This window comes from Poecilia mexicana, unplaced genomic scaffold (assembly GCF_051168715.1).
Source record: "Poecilia mexicana isolate PSO_F unplaced genomic scaffold, ASM5116871v1 scaffold_4, whole genome shotgun sequence".
In the NCBI taxonomy this organism is placed as follows: domain Eukaryota; kingdom Metazoa; phylum Chordata; class Actinopteri; order Cyprinodontiformes; family Poeciliidae; genus Poecilia; species Poecilia mexicana.
This window is the reverse complement of record NW_028263373.1, coordinates 21,366,839-21,389,433: the sequence shown is the minus strand read 5'-3', so window position 1 is coordinate 21,389,433 and position 22,595 is coordinate 21,366,839. Positions and strand designations below refer to the sequence as shown.

The 22,595-nt window shown below is 35.7% G+C and overlaps 2 protein-coding genes across 2 annotated transcripts; both read right to left on the bottom strand.

Moving 5' to 3' along the window:
• Nucleotides 1-3,514: 3,514 nt before the first annotated feature.
• slc35e1 (solute carrier family 35 member E1) lies at nucleotides 3,515-17,306 on the bottom strand. Its single transcript, XM_014990930.2, has 6 exons — nucleotides 16,920-17,306; nucleotides 13,215-13,285; nucleotides 9,254-9,391; nucleotides 8,411-8,536; nucleotides 8,073-8,318; nucleotides 3,515-7,097 (listed from the first exon to the last, which is right to left on the bottom strand). Exons 1-6 carry the CDS (start codon nucleotides 17,245-17,247, stop codon nucleotides 6,873-6,875), a joined length of 1,134 nt encoding a protein of 377 aa, XP_014846416.1. The 5' UTR covers nucleotides 17,248-17,306; the 3' UTR covers nucleotides 3,515-6,872.
• A 660-nt stretch (nucleotides 17,307-17,966) lies between these two features.
• Nucleotides 17,967-22,232, bottom strand: LOC106920109 (mediator of RNA polymerase II transcription subunit 26). The gene is made up of 3 exons (XM_014990929.2): nucleotides 21,919-22,232; nucleotides 20,362-20,436; nucleotides 17,967-20,287 (listed from the first exon to the last, which is right to left on the bottom strand). The coding sequence occupies exons 1-3, from the start codon at nucleotides 21,988-21,990 to the stop codon at nucleotides 18,923-18,925; spliced, it is 1,512 nt and encodes a 503-aa protein (XP_014846415.2). The 5' UTR covers nucleotides 21,991-22,232; the 3' UTR covers nucleotides 17,967-18,922.
• Nucleotides 22,233-22,595: the final 363 nt, after the last annotated feature.

Here is a 22,595-nt window from a genome sequence, read left to right as displayed (position 1 = left end):
CGATTGCTGTATTTTGTGTCACTATCCCATCCTGGAAAAGAAGAGTCATAACAAATCCTTAAAATACTGTGATAAATATGACATTAATGGCCATCATGACTACAGATAAATATAGAATAGAAGAAGCAGAAACAGGGTCTCAGCATAAATATGTGAGAACTTTAAAGCAGTTCAAAACTCACTTCCCAAAAAGTATTTCTAGCTCATCAAGACTTCAGAAATAAACAGACGCAAAGTTAAAAATAATTAGCATGAACAGAAATATTCTGCTGTCATTTGAGAGACAAAAGTTTTGGTTGGTGTTATAAAATTCCCACATGAAGTATTTGATCGTTTGTTACCTGTTATATTACAGACTCAAATGTTAAGTAATTAATTTTTTTTCTACATGTCATCCAGAAACTCTTTTGATTGAATTCTGAATAGAAAATAAATACGATTTCATTCACTTTCTTTTCAAAAAAAAAAAAGCAAAAAATGCAGTTTTAAAGTAAATTTAGGAATCTCCTTCAAGGCAAGGGTTTAATATTTGCAACTTCAAGTTAGTTATGGTATTTTTATCTTTTATCTTTTAGCTGGATGCGCACTCTGTTTACCATGTGTGTAATGTTAATTTACAAAACAATACAGTTTAAATGCATTTGATGTTTCACTGGTCAGATTTGTTGAATTCATCTCGATCGTTCAGGGTTTTGTTTTAATTCGCAGATCTTCACATCAGTCATTTTGCGAATACGAGGGCGGTGTGGGGAACTCACCTAAGCTCTCTCTTTATCTGACCTTTTGGTTTCAGAAGCGCCGCTCTGAATGGATGAGTCAGAGCGAGATCGATCTATCATTAACACTAAGCAGAAGATTGTTTGATATTGATCGACTGCTGTCAATTTCTGCCGGTATTTGGCAGAGATGAAGAAGACTCGGCAGGAGAAATAGGAGGGAAATTGCAAGCAGTGCTGTCTTTTTGATTGCTTTTTTGTTTTGTTTTGTTTTGTAAGTTAAGCTTTTGACTGAAAATGGATTGAATAGACGTGTTTAATTCATATCAAATGAATTTTAGCAATATTATAGATGTTTAGTTTGCTAAAATTTGTTTATTCGTTCTTCAGATGCATTTGGTTTAGTCAAAAAGTGATTTCTCCTGGTATATAACAAGCTGCGCTGCTTTTGACAGTTACTGGTTGCCGTAGCAACCAGTAACTGACAGCCCCTTCCCCCCCTCCCCCTCCCCATTTTCTGTTGTTGTTTGTAACTGTGCTGGACTGATGTGACCACCGAGTTGATTTTATCTCTTGTTAGAATAAATACAGCAAACCCGAATGTGTCTGGGTCCGAGACGAACAAAGAAAGGTTACAAATGTTTGTTTTATTCCCCCCTTAAACTCAATTCTACTGTTTTAGTGCAAGATAGCAAGACAGTGGCAGCCTTTATGAAGATGTTGGTGAGATGAGGATCCAAGCAAAGCTCTTCTACTTTCTCAACAACTTCTTTTATTCATTAATAAAATTTTTTTAAAAATCCAGGGCTGTGGGTGCTGACTGTTGTGTTTGCCCCCCTGCAGCTGTCGACTCAAATGAAGAGCTGAAGATATTCTCAAGCAGAAAACCAATCCATGGGATGAAACGGGATCCATGTTCGTTTCCCAGCTCTCAGTGACAGATGAAATTAAAAATCAAATGGGGCTCTGTGGTGATGACAACTGCAATTTCACACTTGATACCAAAATAATTAAAGATGACGGATGCTTTTCAGCTCAAAGCCAAGGGTGTGGCCGTGGCTGAAAAGTGACACACGCACGATGACACGGCTATTAAAATGAGCCCAGGTGGCAACATAAAACACACAAGGCATGACCTTTCATTTTTAGCAGTTGCACAACTCAGCAGAATCAAGTTTATCTGCTTAAATTAGGTGTATGTTGATAAAAAAGCTTCCTCTGATAAGTCAAACACACAAGGACAGACTGTATTATAACTGGTTTTTTAATCCACATATAGTGATATTTGTTACACATTAAGAAAATAATCCACTTATTTCTAAATTCTGCTTTTATTAAAGTTGCTGTTGAGCTCACGAAATGAGCCAATCACACAAAACACTATAAATTTTGAAAAAAGGAAACAAATTTCTGCCGTTTATGTCCCGTTTTTGTCCAGGTCATATCATCACTACACAGTCATAAACATGTTTGTTTGGACAGCCACCTTGCTGCGTCAGCAAAACAGTTTGTTATTGGTGTTTTGGTATCATCATTTTTGCCCTTTTGTTATTATTGTTATTACTGTTTTTATGAAGCTGCTGATCTTCCAAAGTCTCTAGTGGGAAACAAAAGCTGCTACCTGCACACTAATCCAACCGGAATTTAAATAATTCATCAACAACGATGCACTTTTTGTCTCATTCGTATTTTAAAGCATTGACGTTAACGTGAAAAACTAATACTATTTCAGTGTGGCGCTAACTAGAGTCTGTTGCCAAAATAAAGGCTCACAACTGGAAGAAGTCTTTTTAGTACACTGACGCCATCTAGCGGCGATGTTGGAGAACGACATTTTGTTTTAACTTGTAAGCTAAGTTGTTTATTTTGGATACTCAGCCACTGTTCCAGGGTCTGGTGGTGGAGCGGACGTATTTTTTATTGATGAAATTTAAACACATACAAAAGAAGATGTTCACTTCAACTACAACTTTTAACTTTGATAGAAAAACCTTTTAAGAACAGAAGTATCACTCGTTTGTTTAATATATATGATAAAACATATTCATTTAAAATTAATATAAGTAAAAAAAAGTCTTAATTTACCTTTAGAGCTTTAAGATAAGCCCAAACAAGTCGAACAAAATACACTTCTTTATCTCCTTCCGACTGCACTTATATTATGCAACTAGTATTTGCAATGGTTTTTCATTTTGTGATCAATGATATTGTTCTTTAAGGATGGTGCAAAATTATATTCATGTAAACTGATGTCACTATATATATATATATATATATATATATATATATATATATATATATATATATATATATATATATATATATATATATATATAATCTAGTTAGTATAAATATATATAATCTGATAGATTTTCTGAGGCGATTTTAGAACGATACCCCAAAATTCCCACTAGATGGCGCCAGTAAGCTAAATTGCCAGAAAAATGTCAAACGGCTATAAAGTTAAAATAAGTAGCTCCTTAATAAAGTAAAATAAACTAACTTATACGTAGCGTGCTTAGAATCTGGTCACATCTTACATCTAATTTATTATTATTGTTTTATACTTTATTATTTTAAAACGTTTTTCTGCTCAATTTAGATCAGATTTTACAGCAACACGTCCTGAATGACATCATCAGTTGTTCGCTAGCTATGCTAATTCTCCTCAAATCTAAGTTTGACCGCATATGGAAGAAATATCTCACTTTTATTTTTAAAACAATGAATTTATCATTGACTTTATATCCTGTGCAGTTATGTATTGTGTATGTATGTATTATTTAAGACAGTAGGCCTTTTTAGTATTTCAGAATTGATTTATTCTCCCCAACATTTAAAAATATTTACCAAACATAAGCAGACAAGACTGTGCATTGCAGCACCTCTGTACAGTTTGTACCATGACACCATAAATAAAAATCTATAAACATAGTTTACATACAAATGCTATTTCGAGATCCATTAAAGACAACAAAAATAATCAGTATACAACTTTTACAAAGAGATATCCCCTTATTACTCTTTATCCTTTACAGCCCAGTGAAAAAAGCTTTACAGAGCGCCAAAAAATGCTTTTACATTTTCCATGTAGGTTTATATACATGAAGAAAATAACAATACAGTCTTTTTACATCTCAGCAACCTGCAATCAAGGCCTTCATTCTGTGATGCACCAAGACAAAATGTTAAAAACACAAAGAAACATGAAGAAAATAAACTAAGCATTTTGCCGTCATACTCAGAGTCGTTTCTTTCCAATTAATCCAATATCTCCTTCACATCCAAACATTTTGGATGTAACTAAACACTTACAATTTGATAAATGATGAACACTCTTAGGTTTTGTTGAGTTTGGTCAGACTAATCGCCCAATTTTGACATTATTAAACTGTTGTATAATAATATTTTGTGACATCTACATCCTAGCTCTCTCTGGACATAATTAACCATATCTTTATGACTAGATTATGTGTTCTGTATTGTTGAACTGATTTATTACTGATCCTGAAAAAGGTGAAATTGTTGCAAAGACAGAAAGCTGGAGGTACTTTGTGTTGAGGATCTAAAAGTACACTTTCAATAAAGATGAAATCTGGCAAATCAAAAAATGTAGGACACTGAAGTACAACAGCTTGATGAGGTGAATATTTAATTATTTCCTGGTTCAATTCTTTGAAGTCATAAATGCTAATTTGGCCAAATTACAAATCAATTCAGGCATGATTTTTGATGCTCTGAAAGTCTATGCTTTAATTTTAAACAATTAGGATTTTAGTAAATTGAACAAAACATCGGCTCAAATGTGAAACCTAACCAGAAATGTCATTACAGATGTTTTTTGCCTGGTGTTTCTGTGCTACTGGCCAATATTTACTTTTACTAAACAGCTTGTAAGAACTACATTACCCATGAATCCTTACTGAATGAGTCTTTCCACTTCAGTCTGTTAAATGCCATACATGTAACAAACCTGAAGAATAAATTAAAACAAATATCTGAGGAAACGAAAGAAAAATCTGCAAAAATATAAAATAAAAAATATCTGCACCTTTTATGAAGCATCAGCTGTCCTGACACTGCAGTCCTTAAGAACGATTGATATTAAAGGTGAATGTCAATAAATTAAAATATAAAACAAAAAATTATTTAATTTTAATAACAAAGCTCAACTCAGGGAAAGATTCATTACATGCAGAATCATTTTGGTTAATTTAGTAGATTTTGGTTTTCCACTAAAACCCAAAATTCAAAATCTTAGAAAATTAGACCAATTAAAAACTCAATTCAGAAATGTTTTAGAATAGTTTAATTTATTAAGATCCACCTGCACAGATTAATTTAAAGAGCAAAAGTTCATTTTTTATGGATGTCGAGTCCTTTTGGTGACTAATATCTGCACCAAGTTCAATAAACAAAAATCACATTTTGTTGTTTTAAAATGTGCAAAATTGACGCCGGCTACCGTAGAAAAAATAAAAAATAAAGTAACATAAAACATCCCAAAGCAGCTTTAGTTCAGGGTTTAAAGAAAAATAAATTCAACTCTGGTGTTAAACTCCAATAACCTATAAAAAAGAAACGGGGTAATACTTTAAATTATTTTCTGCATCCATAACCGTTAAAATTTAGTTTTCATTCTTTACATTTGCTCAACCAAAAGGCACATCACAGGGCCTTTCTAGAAACCGGTGATCTACGTTTTACGACGACACATCTGGACAACATGTTGTGACATCTTTGCTCAACAGGGGCACAGGACAGATGGGTGAGAGGTCACTGACCTTTGGCCTCACTCTCCACTTAAAGCTGTAAACGCGCTGCGTTCTCAAACATCCCTTTGTGATCGATCAGCAGGGTTTTGTTTTTTATTTAAAATGCAGCTCACACTATTCTGGTTGTGGGAATATTTACAAGCATCAACGTTTGCCCAGACACAATGAAAAACAAACAGAACACCTTGTTTTATTTTTATTATTAGTTATTTTTCTTCATCAGGCACTTGTATGAATGACGCTGGAGGCATAAATCAAAAGGAGTTTACGTCTCGTACCTTCAGCCTTTCAGAAACTAAAGTTTGTTAAAGATACGCTTTCCTCTAAACGCTCCACATTATTTAGAAAACATTTTTGGACCACACTTTAGTATTTTCCTAAAGGCATGTTTATAAAGAACATAAAAAAAGATCAGAAACTAAAACGTCTGGTTCTAAACAGCAGATGAACTGAAATTCAACACACCGGGCTTCTTTTTTTGACCTGAACAGGTAACCAACCACCTGAGCCAGGAATTAAGGGACAGAAGAGAAAAGCATCACCTGTTGAAAACAAGACTTTAACCCAGGAAACTAAAACTCACATTTAGACCAAAAACACCTCAAATGTTCCTGTACGTTTGGAAACGTGTGAATCCAAACTGGGCTATACGTGGTTCATTTCAACAACGTAAACGTAGCTTAGCTTAAATCATAACGAGAGTCGACGCTAAAATATAATCTGCCTCCATGTTTTGAGGAATATTCACTGAAGACGTAAAACAAATGCCTCAAGAAGAAAAACGACAACCCCAAAGGTAAAAACCCAAGTTGGTTACAGATGCAACATGACGGATTTCGGGTTTTGGTTGAAAGGTTACAGATTAGAGATGCAACGATCAATTTGACAGCGATTAGCTACGTCTATTTTCCTTCATCAGCTCTGAGAAAATTAATCAAAACTAAGAACTCCCAACAGTATATACACTGTTTTTGAGTTTAGTAGAAATCAGATGTTGGGAATAATCATTTTTTTAGAGACGGATCGCTGCATCTCTCTTTCCATCGACAACCAGCGGCTACTTGTGGAAGACAAACTAGATGTTTTCAAACTGCGGCACGTTGTTGTGTCTGAATATTGTGGCTCGGTCTCTCGTCAAAATGTCTGAAGCTGCTGATTTAGTTTCAGCATCTTAATAAATAAAAACGAGCAGCAAGGCTGTAAAAAAACATGCCGTCCAGACATGGAGGGACGCGGGAGAGGAAACTTCTCTGGCACGTCACAATCGGCTCGTCTCGTTTTTTTTGTTGTTTTTTTTAAATCCGGGACAAAGAGCACTTGCCTTCAGTCTCAGTCCGGAGCGGGAGAGGGAACCCGCTGCTGCGAGGCCCGAGCGCCTCCGTTACACCACGAACTGGTGGTTGCTGCTGTGGTTTGCCGTGTACGCCTGCCGGCTGTACTGGAAATGGTCGGTCAGAACGTTGTTCCAGTTCTGCTGCTGGTCAGAGCCGTAGAAAGGCCCCGACCCGTTCGCCTGCGTCTTCTCCAGCATCGGGTTGTCGAAGGACAGCAGGTCCTGCGTGCTGGTGGGCAGCTTCTTCTTCTGCTTGTTGGCGTCGTACTTAGCCTGACGACGAAGGAGAAAATGGGAAATTTTAAATGAAATCATAAAGCCAGTCTGTGCTAAACTGAAACTAAACAACCTGGGAGAATCATGGAACAATAAAACATCAAAGTAGGGCTGAGCGATGCGGTTTGAAAATATCATTTCTGATTTTTTATAAACAGATCCAATTTTAGTCCATTTTTTTATTTTATTTTCTACAAATCTTTCCACCCTTACTTGGACATTAAGCCTTACATGACTAATAAGCAATTGATAATAAGTTAATTTCCATTATGATTAATATTTTTTTAAGGAAAATTTGTGCTTATGCTGATTAAAGGTGAAGCATTTCATTATCTTCAAACTGAGACCAAAGCATAACTTCACATGATGCTCAACGTTTTAATTTTTTCATGTTGCAGTTCTCATAAAACTCCTACTTCATTCTCCTAATATCATGACTTTGTTTTTGTAACGTAAATAAAAAAGGTTTGGCTCCAATAGTCAAAGCCCAAATAAACAGAAGCTTTAAAAGTGAAACAAGATGGCGGCTCTGACATCACTCTGGACATCTGACAACACAAGGATTTCTTTGATGGAAACAAAAATTAAATCTTCAAAGGACAAAATTCTGATTAAATAAATTTAAGACCCATTTATTGCCCAACCCAACTGAGAAGTACTGAGTTAGGATGAAATCTTTATATCGGAGTTTAATCTTTGCGTTTGAAAGTTGTTCCTCTAAATTTTTAAGTTTTCTTAAACATCACAAAATGTCTCCACCACTATTATGAGCTTTAGCATCTCAGAAACTAAAGAAATACTCTTAATGTAGACTCCCTAAGGAAGCTAAATGTCCACAAAACAGGCAGGACGTGTGACACTTTAAATATTATATTTATTGTACATGATGTAGAGGTAGATTATTGACTATATTGTTATTGAATGACTGAATGAGAGGCACCTGAATGAGGTTCTACTGTGGGAAAGACCCACCTTGTTGTAGAGGAAGACCCCGAGAATGGCCGTCATCATTCCCAGCACGTTGGTGAGCGTGACCGGGTTACGCAACATCAGCAAAGATATACTGATGACCATGATCCTCTTGGTGGCGTTGGCAACGGCGTAGCTGAGAGGGCTGACGAGGTTCAGAATACTGAAAGCGATGACGTTCTGGGCAAAATTACAGAAGCCGCTGATGAGGAGGAGGAAGAAGGTGCCGGTCCATTCCGAAATATCCGACTGAAAGGGAGGCAGAGACCCAGTTACACTCTGTTTAGGTTAATTTTATGATTAACTCAAGAAAAAAAAAAATATCTAGTGTGGTTACTCACCATATCCCCATTCACAAGAAACACAGAGAAATCCACCAGGACCCAGGTGGGAACCATGAAGAACATGGCATTGAAGCCCAGGACGTTCAGGAGCCTCAGGTGATGCACACCTGTGTCACGCAGCACCTTCAACAGAGAGGAGGGGAAAAAATCTCTCTAAAAAGAATAAAGAAAGGAATAAAACCCAAAACTGCTCTAGTAAACGGCATGTGGCTGTGATGACGTTCCATCTGAAATCCTCCATATTTTACAATGAAAAAGTACAAAACCTTACAAAATATTTTGTCTAGTTATTACTACTAATACCTCTGCAGACTTAAAAAAACCAAAACTAACTTATAAATAAGTTTTCAGAAAGACAAAGGAGCTTGTTTAAGGTCAGTAATTCCTTAATATTGGCAAAAATGCTAATTATTTCACATAAATCAACCACCAGTGCAACCATTTCTTTTTAATCATTATTAAGAATTTACTGACCTAAACCAACCTCCGTGTTTTGCTGAAAAGTAACTTTTAGGTTAGTTTTATTTCAAGTGATTGAAGATATTTGCATAAGAAAATAGACAAAAATATATAAAATTGTGCTTTCAACTCAAACATACTTTATTAATCCTCATTTAATCTCAAAGGGAAATTCAATCAATTAAACTTGCAGTTACAAACAGGACTAGTTGAAACGCTCATATCATCCCTTTAAATGAACTTTTAAATGAGAATAAAACTCTCTCACATTTTAACTGTGAACCAAATGTCAAAATATTACCAAAAAGAGTTTAAACACCGATTCTTTCCGTTTCAGCTGAACCTGATTTAATCTTCATGCTGGATGTGAAGCCGCCTCACCTTTTTGGAGAAGATGTTCTGCAGGGAGAAGCAGAGCGTGGCGGCGAGAGCGCTGATTAATCCTGAAACGTCAAAGGAAAGCTCGGTGACGGTGGCCAGCAGCACGCCGCCGATGATCGGGATGAGCGACACGTAGACCTGCAAAACCAGATCGGGTCGGAGGAAAGAGTCAGGATCCAAACATAAATCAACAACCACTTCCTGTGCTAATCCAGGTTTCATCTCCTACTGCAGGTGTTCAGGATTTCTCATTTAGTCCAATAAATGATGCTTAAACAAAATGTTCTGATTTCTTTGTTTTTTACAACTGGCCAGTTTAATTTCTAATGATCGGCGCCACAGTTAAATGAACATCTGAATATTGTGAAGTATAGGCTTGCCATGATAAATTTTGCTGAATTTATCGCAATAATTGCGATAAATATTGTTGTTTTGAGACCATTTTCAAGTAACATACTGGTAATGGCATAATAATGCAAATTCTCCCTCTCAAAGACCAAAATAATTTTTTTTTTAATAAAAACTTTATTTTTGTAAAGAATAATTCGCACTGGATCTGTGATATTTTAAATATCCAACATGAAAAAAAATAAATAAAGCAGAAAAAAACCCACACAACCATAAACAAAATGTTCTTTCAAAAAATATTAATCAGAACAGAAATTAATTTATTACCAATTGCTTATTAGTCATGTCCAAGAAAGGGCTGAAAAACCCAATAAAATATTTTTTAGTGGGTTAGACTTTAAAAATCAGGATATTTTCAAGGCCATTAAAAATTAAAATTTTAGACAAAAACAACTTCAGTTAGCTTTATAATTTGTTCACAACATATTTTATTTTATTACACACCAACTCCTTTTGCAGAACATGTGGGACAAATGATTGCTGCCACATAAAAAAGGAATGAAATTAAAAAATGTAATTAAAAATGTGAATGGAAAAAGAAATAAAATGACTAAATCCTAAATACATGCAGATGTTTCATCATCAGGTATTATTTTTCAAGATAATTTAGACTTAGAACTAAAATTAATTAATTAAAGGCTGTTTATCACCTTCAAGAAACAGTAAATCAAAACAACTGCATCTCCACTGAAACGAGTCAGAAAATGAAGAGGCATTTTTATAAGACGACTGTAATCGGGAAATGAAAACCAACATTTCTTTTAAACAATTTTTCATAATCCATTCAATGCTTGTGATGAATGTTAGAGAATAAGAAACACAGAAGCCCAAACAAATGTTTCCATCCACCGGGGACGACACCTCACCGGTGGAAACCGTCATTACAGGCACCAGATCATTTGCATGGTCTTGAGAATGAGAGGCGAGCTTTGGTTTTTATGACACGCACCTGTCACTAACCTCAGCCTGAAACTGAGAAAACACAAATTTAATGAAAAAGAAAAGCTAAATAAAACACTATTATTGCTGATTTAACAGCAGGCACCAGTGCCTTTATGCAGTTGTAAAGCCTGGTTTGATGAAGGCCAATAATTGTGTCTTATTTAATGTTGCCAACAATTTCACAGATTAATTTTGTAAACATTTGGCACAAAAAGAGAAAAAGGTTCAAATCTGAATGCGGCCGTCTCTGGCTGTTGAGACTCTTTCACATGAACAGAAATGCAAACAAAGGTAAACTCCACTTTGTCTCAGCACTGAACTGCAAAGTAAATATAACACCCTGATGTCAGACACATAAATCTATTTCCTGTTTAACACGCAGAAACGTTCCTTCATCAGAACGGGAAACTGAGGAGCATCTCAGAGCTGACAAATACCAGCTTCACTTCAACTACAGAGCCAGAAATCAGAGGGAAACGGTTGACTGTGTTAAAAACTGCGTAAAGATGTTTCGTGTTTAAAGTACAAGTAAAAGAAATACAACAGAAATGTAAAAACACGAAATCTTACCAAGTATTTTTGGTCTAGTTTCTACTGCAAATATGTCAGTACGCTTAAAATAAGACAAAGCTAACTTAAAAGTACCTTATTCAGCAAGATACAGGCGCTTGTTTTTAGAAAACTATTTATTAATATTGATGGAAACATATTAGTTCCTCTGGCAGATTATTTCACTTATAACACATGAAAAATGTAAGTGAAATAATGAAAAAGTGTTGATGAAAAAGCACTTCCTCATTAACACTGAGGAATTATTGACTTATAACAAGATGCTACATCTCACTGAAAAGTTACTTGAATGTTTGCTTTGTCTTATTTCAAGTATTTAACACCATAAATACTTGGTAAGATTTTGTGTTTCTGCAGTGAAAATCTAAGTTTATTTGGAGATTAGGAGTAAAACAGGATTATTTGTTTCCAAATATATTTGATGCTCATGCAACTTGACTGCAGAAAGAGCCGGCCGGCCTTTAAACTGTGACTGGTTGCCATGGTTACCCGCTGTTTTAACATTAGCCAGCATACTACAGGGTACAGGGAACCAGGAAATGACTCAAACACATATTTGAATGGCTTTTTATTGTGCCATGTGAGAAAAATGAGTAAACAAAGATATGATCTAAGACACTGCACACCAAAGCAATGCAAGAATGGCTGGTAATGATGAGACATAAGAGCCTGATTTTAGTCAGCAGTGTGAAAACGTCCCAGTTTCAAGTGATCTGGAACTGGAACGACGAAGCAGTTTCACAGAAATCACTCATTTCCCATCTGGATCGTCAGTGAGATACTGATTACATTTGAATATTTTGAAAATCTGAGTGTTTTAGTTTTATGTGTACATTGGAGGGAAGAGTTATTATATGACTGTTTTTTTGTTTTTAGATCTTAGGATTTTTAAAAAAAAAAATTTTACAAGCATTTTGGTTTAAAAATAAACCAAATGTCAGCAGAAAACATTCAATTTAAAGTTTCTTCTTAGTCAAATGTCAGTGAATTACAGTTTGGTAATTGATAAAAGTATTGATTTTATGTGATTGTTAGCCTTGTCTGCAAAGTGATGAAATAACTGATGGATGTAAATGTGCATAAAAACGTAAAATATTTTAAATAATATTGATTCCATTCTATTGTGCCACAGAGAAGCAACTTTAAAACTTTTGGATTGTTTCATATGATCCAATTAAACGCCACTTTTCATGTGAATACGAGTCTGAAGCTGAAATCCTGAAATAACCAACTCTTTATGGTTTTATTTACACGTTATATATGTTATAATGGATTTAGTTTATTTGTTAGCATTTTCTATAATAAGTAAAAACACAAGATGGGGAAAATAAGCTTATTTTCTTTATGGACTTTAATCCGTATAGTTTTATCCTTTATGGATGAAACTTTATTTATCCACCTTTAGTAGTTTCAGCATAAAAAATGAATAAATCAAAGTTCATTAACTCCATACAGGATGTAGAGAGTTGGGGGTCTTCTGTATGTTATGTTATTTTCCCTCTGTGATCTGTTTTAACCACCAGTTTGGATGCTGCTGCAACAACTTGTGGTCACTGAACAGTTTTTAAAAAAGAAAAGGCAACAATCTGCTTGACAAAAAACAGAAAAATCCCTCCAGGTTTAAATGCAGTGTTGAGCGAGAGTCCAAAGATCACCCTGATTTAACATCGGCTTTCCTCGTCTACAAAGGTTTATCCACATCCACAACATTTCTAATGATATTTACGATGATATCCTGAAGTCTGTTGGTAAAGCTGAACTACTGGTTCATTCAGCACAAATTCTTCAGTCTTTACTTTCATTATTCCCACAGAGAATCAACCTACGTAAAGCCTATTAAATGTCAGATACAGAATGCAGGAGCTGATGTGGATGACCCCTGACCTCTTGGAGAATGCCAGCGACAGACGCTTCAGCAGGCGGCTGTAACATGAGATGCAGCAGAGGCACAGTCGACCCGCTGTGCCACATCACCGCTGCCGAGTCGCAGCCTGAAACACAGCAGGACTTGTGCTGCGTCTTACGCTCTGGACCTACTCACCTTTGTAGTTTGCTTCTCCCTCATTATAATTCTCGACAGCAGCACCACCCATATCGGCATTGTGGCTTTGACTGTGAAAGAGACAAAGGGGGGAAAATGGGACGGTGTCAGTTTTAAAAACATTGAGGACTGTGGCTCCTCAGCAAGGAGAGAGCGAACCGATTACGTCTGCGCTGTAAAAAGTTAATGGCAGGTCAGAGCCGGGTCCACACCTCTGTTAAATAACACACGACGTCGTTCACTGAGTCACGCCTCGACAGCGGTGCGTCATGTTCACACCGACAAACGAATAAATGAATCCTAAACAATGCTGAGCAACCAGATTCACTGCATAGTTACTATAATAGGAATTAGGACTATATGTATTAAAATAATAAACATTCAAAATAAGGTGCAGACAAGACATCAGGGGATAATTTGTGATCTGCAGGCAGTGTGTTGACCATAAAAAAAATATTTTTATAATAAGAATTTTGATTTATTGTCGCAAAAAATAGTTAGTGTTAAAAAAACAGATTAAATTGATATTTTTACTATTTTCTCTACAGTTTTCTCCATGAGAGCAAAAATATATCAAGACATTCAAAAATCTGATTAAATAAGGCCTCTATGTCCAACTTAGTGATATAAAACACTTCTTAAAGTAGCTGATGTTTGTGGCGCTATGAATGCTTTGCCATGCAATTACAGTAAAAAATAATTAATAAATAGTTCTTTATAATAATTTTTATTATCATAATTGAGCTATAAAATATTGTTATAAAATTCTAAGTCCATATCGTCATAAGATCTCAGATATTATAAGAGTCGACCAGCTGAAACAGGGATCAGAAAACAGTCAATGGAAATTAGAGATGCACTAATTAATCAGCCAAAAATAAAAATTACACTAGATTTTTCCCTATCTGTTAATCAACTAGTACAATTTGGTTTAAAGAATAAAAATAGAATTAAAATCAGAATAAAGATATGTTGTCGTGCAAAAATAGGGACTTCAGCATGCAACATCTTCCTTATTTTGTTGAATTCAAAACAAAGTCAAAGAAAAAATAAATCATGTTTTTTTCCTCTTATGTTTTCCAATTTTAAAAAAAATGGTCAAAATCAGAATCGTCAATAAAAACCTTAAATAAAATGCTTATTTTCTAGAAAAAGGCTGTTAGTTGAATCTCGAATAGAAAGACACTATGACAAAGTCTTCAGAAATACACAACTAACTGAATTTAAATATAGAATTTTAACGTTGTTATGCTAACCTCCATAATAAATCAACTTACTTAAATAGATGAATGTCGTGATAAACAATTGTTAATTACACAGGAAATTTCTCAGAAGATAGAAATAGATGGAGACAAAATGACAACAGAAGGGAATAAATAGACTTAACCACATATGAATCATGAATGGGTTGAAAAAAATCAGATAATCTACAGATAATAAAAAAGATTTGAAGGTTGTATCTTCAAAAATATGAAAACGACTCATTAACAAATACATCCAGAACTGCATCATTATAGTGCTTCATAAATACTTTTATAACCTTGGAAACTATCTGTGGTTCTACTGCCTGAAGATGTAGCTTAAAACAGATTATCTGATAAATTATTTGTTGCACAGACAGATTTAAATTGTGTACTTTTAATGTTAAATAATTTGTATTAGGGGGTTTACTATAGACAGAAAAAAAGGCTGTCACACATTTGTCACAGTACGGATGTGGGATATGGCTCCATGTTAAATAATTAAATTACCATTCTATGCAATAAAATCTCTATCAATCGGGCCGACCCCATAACCTCATCCCATTTACAGACGCTCCTCAATAAATTAGAATATCATCAAAAAGATTAAATTAATACATATTAGACATTTCTCAGATTTAATTCTATTAATATTTAATTACTCAGAAAATCTCAAAAGGCAATTAGAAACGGTCCATGGTCTGACGAAAAAATAGAGACGTACATTTTAATGGCTAACTTAAAAACTTAAACAATAAAGTATTGAAAGACATAGTTTTCATCACACTAGCATTTCTGTACTAAAAATTATTTTTACTGGTGTGATGTAATTGTTTAGCCCTCATTAGCTGTGAACTGTAGAAATTTGCAGAACAAACACCTGATACATATTAATCTATGTGTAATCTACAACATGCAGTGTATAATACACATTCCCCCAGTGTATTATAAGCCTGGCGGGCCACCAGGCTTTACTTGTGCCCCACCAGGCTAAGCATTGCTTATTTATTAAAGTCTTTTTAAAATGCTTGCATTTTCTAAAACTTTATAGTTGGTGTTCAGGTATTAATCAAGTGATATTTTCAAATTTCCTGTAAATTTTAAATATTTCTTAACTCTAAAACAAGACGGGCTGCTGGATAAATGACTGCTGAGAACCCCAATCACAGGGCTTAGCAAGTTTCCTGGGGGAAACCTTGAACATGTATGAGATTCTGGATTTGAATTGGATGGACAAATATATGATAGTAGTATTAAAGTTGTAAAATGCTATAGAGTAATTGGAATACCGAGATAAAACTACTACAATGTGTAAAATACTTACTGATGGAGTATATCTTGTTAATAAATATATGCAAATATTGCTCAAGGGGTCAAGGGACTAAATCTGACTGCAGAGGCAATTAACATTTAATCAAATAAAAAGACTCCCAATTTGATCAGAGATAGGCAATGTACTCAAAAAATACTCAAGAGTAACACTGGTTCAATATATTTTTACCAAAGTCAATAGTGGCCATCCAAAAAATAAAGTATTTGTTAAGAAAGCTACTAAAGTATTAATTAAAACATTTATAAATGATGTCAGATGGACAAACACATATAGTTATGTGCAAATTCTGCTATTTTAAAGACTAAATAGAAAAAACACTACAACATAATTACAAATCAGCAAAATTCAGGCTGAAAAAACAATTTTTCCAATCTTTTTTTCCCCCCAATATCAAATTTTCAACACTAACGCAATAGGTAAATATACCTTTCACAGAGAATATATATGTGTCTTTTTGATCTACAAATCGCTCAATAGATAGAAAATAACAGAATAACAAAGCTTATGTTTAAACAAGAAATCCCCTTATAAACTGTAGGTTTGTGCTGATTTTGATTAAAACATTATTGTTCTTCCTTTAGTGAATTTTTGCTCAAGAGTAAAACTTATTACAGAAGCAAAAGTAAAAAGTACGGTGTAGTAAAACCACTCCTAAAAGAAATATCTTTTTCAAGAAAGTTGCTAAAGTAAATGTAACTAGCTTATATCCGCCTCTGAATTTAATGTGTCATTTTACCAATGAATCGGGGCATTTTCGGGATCACTACCGTAACAGATGCATTCAGTTACCCTGAGTTTAAAAAAACTGAAGAAGCATACTACTCCTCCCCCTTGACGTATTTCAGCTTTAATTCAGTTGGCTAGCAAGCTAACAGATGGTATTTTACGTAAAATCACTGTAAAAATACAAAAGTACAGTCAAAGGCTGCATTTTTAAAATAATTTGTAAAAGAAAAGCTTTTCTGTTTGGGATCAACGTGACGCTGCGGTCCGCCAGACTCTTTAAATGCCCTTGTCGGCAGTTGGCCAGCCGTTAGCCGCAAAGCTAATATCAGCTGACGGTACAGACACATCATCAAGTTGCCCCGGATAACAGGTTCCAGCTGGCCGGATTTAACATTTTCTACTCACCTGTGTGTGCATACGAAACAGGCACCTTCCATATGCTGAAGTGAGCTGAAACGGACGCGAAGTATTTTCCGAAAGCCAACGGGAGGATGTACCACCGGTAGTACCTGCTCGGCAGTTCAGTTTTGGGGACTCCCCATGCCCTCAACAGCGGCGGGAGGAAGACGACAACAGAGATGATGTGGAACAGAGAGACCGTGACGGGATACGGGAATCCGTTGAGGATTATTTTGTTAATAACGTTGCCTCCGGAGCTCACCGTGTACCAAAACACACATAGGACAACTATCCGAATCCCTTCCCCGACCGGGGTCCGCGCCACCGCAGCCATCTTTCTGCGCGGAGTGACGAGTCACCACCGGTGTGTGTAGTTGTACCGGGGCGCAGTAAGCTCCGTCAGACCATTAATGAATGAAGTGTTCTCCTTCCGCTCACAGATTTCAAAATAAAAGAAGCTATAAGCGCATTTCAAGAATGTACTACACAGAGTATATTGCACAGAGTGAAATATTTCAAGCGTTTATTTCTTAAAATAAGCTTATTTTCTGAAAATTTAATTACACAGCTTTACATCATGAGATTGTCTAAAAATCTATAGAAAAAAATTTATTTCAAACCTCCAGGATGAACTCAAATGGCAAGCTACAGCCAAAATCAGATGTTTATACACAAACATTTAATGTCAGACACAATAAATCAAAGGTTTACCTTTTATACTGTAAGCTACATACAGTTTTTTTTTTGTCATTCTTCCAAGTCAGATGTTTACATTTTTTCGAGTTTTACTTGGAAATACCTTTAAACTGTATGGTTGGGGGTGAAAAGTTTGGACATCTGTCAACAAACTCTTACAATAATTATAATTTTGGCTGATTTCTTCTTACAGGGTAAGTGTAATGGAGTAAGGTTTGTTGACCTCTCCAAAAAGATCTATGATGTCACAAAAAGATGCATCATGTTTGAGATGTGCCTAAAGATATCTCCCCATTTGTGCTTCCATTTCTCTCAAATTTTGTTAATTAATCAGACACTTCCAAAAAAACAATGAAATTATCACCTGGGCTTCTACAATTTTATTAAAAGCACAACAATCTTATGCTTATGTTAATAAATATAATCATTATTCTTGCTTTCAGGAAATGGAAAAAACACGGGTCTTAACTTACCTGAAAAAATGGAAGGTTTAGTTTCATTTAATGTCAGGAAGGAAGGAAAAAATGGTAGACTGTATATAATGCATGGAAATTTCAACTGCAGATAATAATGACAGGGTTTTGAGGTCATTTGCATGCAGAGCAAGCAATTGAGATATGATCACTTAGGTTGGTGTCCAGGCTCTCAACTTGTTTCAAACGTCAATTTCCACCTGCTCCACAGGTCGAAATTGTCAAGTTGAAAGTATCTGCAGCTCACAAACTTATATATACATGCAAAGATTATATATATTTTTATTATATTTATGAGTCTTTTTCTTCTAAAACACTTGAACTCACTTTGTTTCTATAACACAACTCGGTGGATAGTTAAGGTCCTACTTACAATAAAAAAGAAATTGAAAGAAAGTAAAACATGAATAATAAAGGACAAATACTTTGTGTTGTATCAAACGTTTTCCATTTAAAAAAATATTGTAATTTATTTGTGAAAATGTACATCAGCTGAGTGTTGGTAATTTGCTTGAACTGTATTCAGGTGGTCAAAAATGCGGTAAAAGCTCTTAATTAAAGCTGTACAGTTGCAAATGAAACAGTCCTAAATACAACAGCGTATTAATTTTGGACTAATTAAGTTTTAAAGTATTTGTGTGTCGTTAATGATTTCTGAAAATGTGTCTTGTAAATTTTCATAATACGGTTATGAAATGCCAACAAGGAAATTTTACTAAATTTAAACACAAAACAAAAGCTGAATGGACCAAACATCCAGCACAAATAAGGTATAATTTTCCTAAAATTTCTCATCTCATAGACTTGATCAATTGATTTACTTCCAAGCTGAACAGCGTTTCAGTCCAGACAGACGTAGGGCAAAATGTTTAGTCTGCTCTCGTCTCCATGTGGATCCACAGAGATGCACTCCGTCCAGTCGTACCAGTTCCCCTTGGTGTCGTAACACCCGTTAACTCCGGACCAACGCCGTCTCTGTAATCGGTTCAGGTCTTCACTGCTGATTTCTCTGCCAACTCCAGGTAACTCTTTGACATGATGGTCTGATACCAGTATGGACGTTTCTGTGGTATTCCTCTTCTGGTGATCCGCTCTTTTGCAAACCTCCGACATGAAAAGGTTGGCTCCAGGTGTGTGTGCACCAGACAACAGGATGTTGCTCTGCTGGGTGAGGTATGACTGAATTATTTCGCTCCTTGACAGTTCTTTCCAGTCCGTCTGCTGGAAGGGACTGGGAGGAATGGGTTGACTCAGCTTCAGCAGGAGTTCAGAGACTTCCTGCTCTTCTGAAGACTCCTTAGGGCAAGTGAATTTAATTTGTCCTGTTGATGGATCAAATGTGATCCTTCTGTCTTTTATCCTCGCTGGTTTGCTTTTGTCTTCTGTAATTGGGCCATTCAGGTTCACAACATGATCTTTAGCCTTGTATTTTTCTCTTTTCTTGTTCACAGCATCATTAATAATAGTCTCATCATCCAAACTTGAAGTCCTGCTTTGAAACCCCAAATTTGCAAACCCTGAGAGGTTTGTGTGAACATTAAGCGGCTGAGCAGATTCCTCCATCACACCTGGATTTCCACTACTTTGTGGTTTTTTTAGTACAGCTTCTTGCTTTAGGCTCTCAGGATGTTGCAACGGACAACCAGGGCTTCTAGGTTGATGCTTATCCCTTCTAACCTGCCGTTGCATAAGCGTGTTAGGAGGGTTGCTGGCACTTGGATGAGGTTTGACAGCGTGAATAGGAACTTTATTTGGCTTACTATTGTCCAGATATTTAGACGTATCCCTGTCTGATGGTTGGTGTGCATTAGTATTTGCAGGAATTTTAAAACTCCCACCAAGTCCATGAGATGGCTGCTGTTTTGCATCATCATGAGCGACTTTGGGTTTCTTTGTTTGACCCTCTTTCTTGTCACATCTACGTTTCCTGTTGCTTATCGGTTCAGGATTTGGAGAGTAGTTGTTGAAGTCACTTCTGGCCTTTAACTCTGAGCCTGTTTTGCTCAAAGCTGGAGGAGAGGAGCAGGAGTGAATGCTGCCTTTGGAAGGCCGAGATGCACCAGTGAGTTCTTTGGGGACCAAGTCACCCTGACCCGGGTCGATCAGCTTCTGCCAGGTCCGGAGGAGCTTCTTGGCTCTTTTTGCAAGATCCTCGTTCTTGGTTTTTTTCCGGATATCATTCACCAGCTTCCCAAGGCGTGTCTCCTACAACCAAAACATCGCAGATGTAATTTGACTTCCAGAAGAGTTGTTTTAATCAGACTTGTATTTTAACATACCTCTAGTACTTCTTTGGTGATAGAGCATTTCTCCAAACTGGAAATCACTTCCACGACCACCATCATGTTGCGTATCTGCTCAGAAGACAAAGGTTTACAATGTAATAAAGGAGTAGCTAATGAAAATGTGATCCGTCAGTTTCAAAAACCTGAAAATGATGGATCATTTAAACCAGAAATAAACACAATATATATATATATATATATATATATATATATATATATATATATATATATATATATATATATATATATATATATATACCCTGTATATATAACTTTCCAAATTTTTGAACTGAAAAAACAAAAAAAGTTTCTGATTATATCCTAATTTATTGACATTCACCAATAAGTCAGTGGACTACGGAGGGAAAACAGAGGTCATTAGGACAAGCATTCATTTGCATAGAGTCTCAAATGTACACCTGCATTTGTGAAAATATGTACCGATACTGGTTTCAGGCTCAATGTGACTAGCAAAGATAAGAACATGCAAATATTATCTTAGTAGCAGAGAGAAGCATAAAGATTTAAATAAAACCATAAACACTGTGTTAGAAAAGTGTAAAATTTTACTCTTGATAACGAATATAGTGATTTAAGGTAATCTCAACCTGAAAATTACCAGCAAAAGCATCAAAAACAGCGAATGATAAGATACCAATGATATCATTGTGGTTTGAATTATTAATATTAGAGTTAGACTGGTGAAATGCACAAGTAAGAACAGCAGGAAGTCCCCATGTTATGTAATTATAACAGCATCATATACACTTAGTGTTCCTGCACATAATCACTTTTTACAAATACAGGTATATTTAACATATATAATTCTTGAATTATTGTATAATGCTTTTGTAGTTTGGTTTTGGTTGAATGCAGGATCACTTGCATTTCATAACATCATTTTGAAATCAACGAATTATGAACATGACTGCATCATTTTTGAACCATCTCCTTTTCTTTTCTTGCATAGGCTGTAAAATGTTTAATTTTTTTAATGCAAATAAATATAAATAATAAAATAGAAACAAACAGAAACAACCGGGATATTAAGAAAAAGATGATCAGGATTTGGATGAATTTACGGTGGTCAGAGCAACAGCAGCTCTTAAGAAAATGTTTTCTTAGTCTTTGTTCTTGTATTTATTACCCTGAAATGTCATTACAAAATAAAGCACACAAAATATTGCTTTAGGACTTTATCTCTTGTCAACCTAATAAGATTTGAATATAATTAAACATTATATGGACCACATTTTTCTTTTCTTTTCTTTTTTGAACATTTTTTGAAAACGCAACCTGAAATGAATCTACTGAGTCAAATTGTTTTTATTGTTATTTTGCTTCAAAGACATTAAAAATAGACAGGACGACACATAGAAATGGACGGGGAGCATATTGCTGAAGAAAAAAAGCAACTAAAACAGACATGCAACACTTCATAAAGCTCCACGTTCATTAATCGGAGTAACTTTTGACACACTGAGCCTCAGAGCCTATTATTTACTCCTTCTCCATTCTGTTTCCTCTGCTGTAAAACTTTAAAAAACTCACGTTGTTCTGGCCGTCGATGGCCTGCAGCAGCCGGTCTCTCATCACCTGCGGAGTGGCCGTGGCCGCTGACATCGCCCGGTGGACACCAGAATCCCTCCCGACAAAACAAAGCGTTTGGAAAACCCAAAGATACTCGTGGACCAGATGTAAGATTGAAAGCGGACATAACGTCTAATAACGCTGCTGTGTTTGTGTTCACTCCCCGCCGTCCGTCACCTGCTTCGTGAATCCGCTACCGGAGTCAGCCAGGGATCCTCAGCTGTCCGCCTCCGCCTCCTCCTCCCTGGTCCTCTGAACTGGCTTTTGGTGAGGTACGTGCGAACAGCATGACGGGAACTATTTACGTAACCACCACTGGATGGCTTGCGTAAAACACACTTGTCGCGCACGAGACAAGAATGGAGTCAGACGTCATACTGGTGAGAGACACCATCTAAGCGTACGTCAGTCATTCCGCCATATTGTGAGTGGCTTGTTCAACTCTGATACTCTGAATGGCAAGAAGCACGAAAGATAGCAATCAACTGAATAGTTTTAGTTTTCTCAGTAATATATGCTTATTTTAGTACTAATTTTGGTCATCGCTGAGGCAAATTTAATATTTTCTGCAGTTGGTTTAGCTGTATTATTATTATTATTATTATTATTATTATTATTAGTGTTGCTCCTAGTATTAT